Genomic DNA, 1,490 nt, shown 5'->3' with positions numbered 1-1,490 from the left:
GGAAGGGAAAACCTCCGACGGCCCATGTCCAAGTGGATGGTGTCCCCGTCCGGCTGGATCCCAATATCAAATACTTGGGACTCTTGCTGGACGGAACTTGGAGTTTCAGAGATCACTTCGATCATCTGGCAACTAAGGTAGACAGGGTGGCGACGGCCTTGAGCCGTCTACTACCAAATTTGGGAGGACCAGATGATCGGGTGCGCCGCCTTACGCGAATACGGTCAACTCTGTGGCGCTCTACGGAGCGTCAGTCTGGGCGGACGCCGCGATGGCCACTAAACACATTAAGGAAACGCTAAGGCGTGTCCAACGTAGGGTGGCCATTCGCGTCGTCCGCGGGTATAGGACCGTGTCGCATGCGGCGGCCATAACCCTGGCCGGCATGCCTCCCATGAAGCTCGTCGCTGATATGCACGCCGGAGTATACCGGCGGCAGCGCGAGCTCCGTGGGTGGGGGGTGCAGATAACGGCCAGGGTTAAGGGCATACTAAGGCTCCAAGCCCGGCGACAAATGATAGGGAAGTTCGATGAGTACCTATCAAATGTGCCCCACACCAACTCGGGGCACAGAGTCGTCGGGGCCGTGAGACCAAAGTTAGAGGAATGGATGGAGAGGTCTCACGGCGGGACATCATTTCACACTACACAGGTGTTCACCGGACATGGGTGTTTCGGTGAATTCCTGTGTAAAATAGGGAAGGAATGCACGGCACAGTGCCACCATTGCGAGGAAGACCGGGATTCCGCGCAGCATACATTAGAATTCTGCCCAGCTTGGGCAGAGGAGCGCGGAGTCCTGGTGGATTGTATAGGGAGAGACTTGCATCTGCCCAACATAGTTGGGCAGATGCTGAAGGGGGAGAAGGAGTGGAAGGCAGTCTCCTCCTTCTGCAAAATAGTTATGATGCAGAAGGAAGAGGCGGAGAGGACGCGAGAAGGTGTCCGAGATGGAGAGGACGGCGACGGGGGTGGCCCGCCGAGGCGAAGGCGCGGAGGCGGACCACTCCGACGCAGGAGAAGAAGACGCCCACCGGAGGGGGCGGATTAGACGGGAAGTTGGGCGAGGGGCGCGGTGCCCCCCTCACTCAATGATGGAGGAGGAGGCCCGAAAGGGCGGAATAGTTGAGCGAGGGGCGTGGTGCCCTTCTCGCCCAGTGCTTGAGGGAGGCCCGGAAGGGCGGAGGAATCCTGGGAGGAGGGCGGGGGCGGGTGTCGCCTGGCTGGCGACGCACGGCGCAAGCCCTACGGCCGGGAGTCGGGCGGCATCCGTCCCCGCCCCTGCCGAGTTTCTCCCCTAGGGGAGGGCCTCGGCGGTGCCCCCGGGCCGATGGTCGAATCCCGTAAGGGAGGGAACCGCGGCCTGGGGGCACGGGGGATCACAGGGGCTCAGATAATATCCTGAATCCCATTGCACGTGATCCCCCGGGAAGGGACGCGGCAGTGACGGCCCTCTCACCGGTGCCATAGAGCGCCGGTGGGAGGGCACC

At 61.9% G+C, this 1,490-nt stretch overlaps 1 protein-coding gene across 1 annotated transcript; it reads left to right on the top strand.

The window, feature by feature from the left end:
* The first annotated feature begins 385 nt into the window (after window positions 1-385).
* LOC145941448 (uncharacterized) lies at window positions 386-1,051 on the top strand. The gene has a single exon (XM_083047561.1). It carries the CDS (start codon window positions 386-388, stop codon window positions 1,049-1,051), a length of 666 nt encoding a protein of 221 aa, XP_082903687.1.
* Window positions 1,052-1,490: the final 439 nt, after the last annotated feature.

The sequence above is a fragment of the Prenolepis imparis genome, unplaced genomic scaffold (assembly GCF_030444845.1).
Source record: "Prenolepis imparis isolate NDT839.2.m4 unplaced genomic scaffold, iyPreImpa1.0 SCAF_10, whole genome shotgun sequence".
Taxonomy (NCBI): Eukaryota; Metazoa; Arthropoda; class Insecta; order Hymenoptera; family Formicidae; genus Prenolepis; species Prenolepis imparis.
Note: the sequence above shows the minus strand (reverse complement) of the source record. Positions and strands in the feature narration are given on the sequence as shown.

Excerpts from the sequence above, each read along its gene's own strand:
- LOC145941448 (XM_083047561.1), top strand. The coding sequence starts at position 386 with ATGCCTCCCATGAAGCTCGTCGCTGATATGCACGCCGGAGTATACCGG.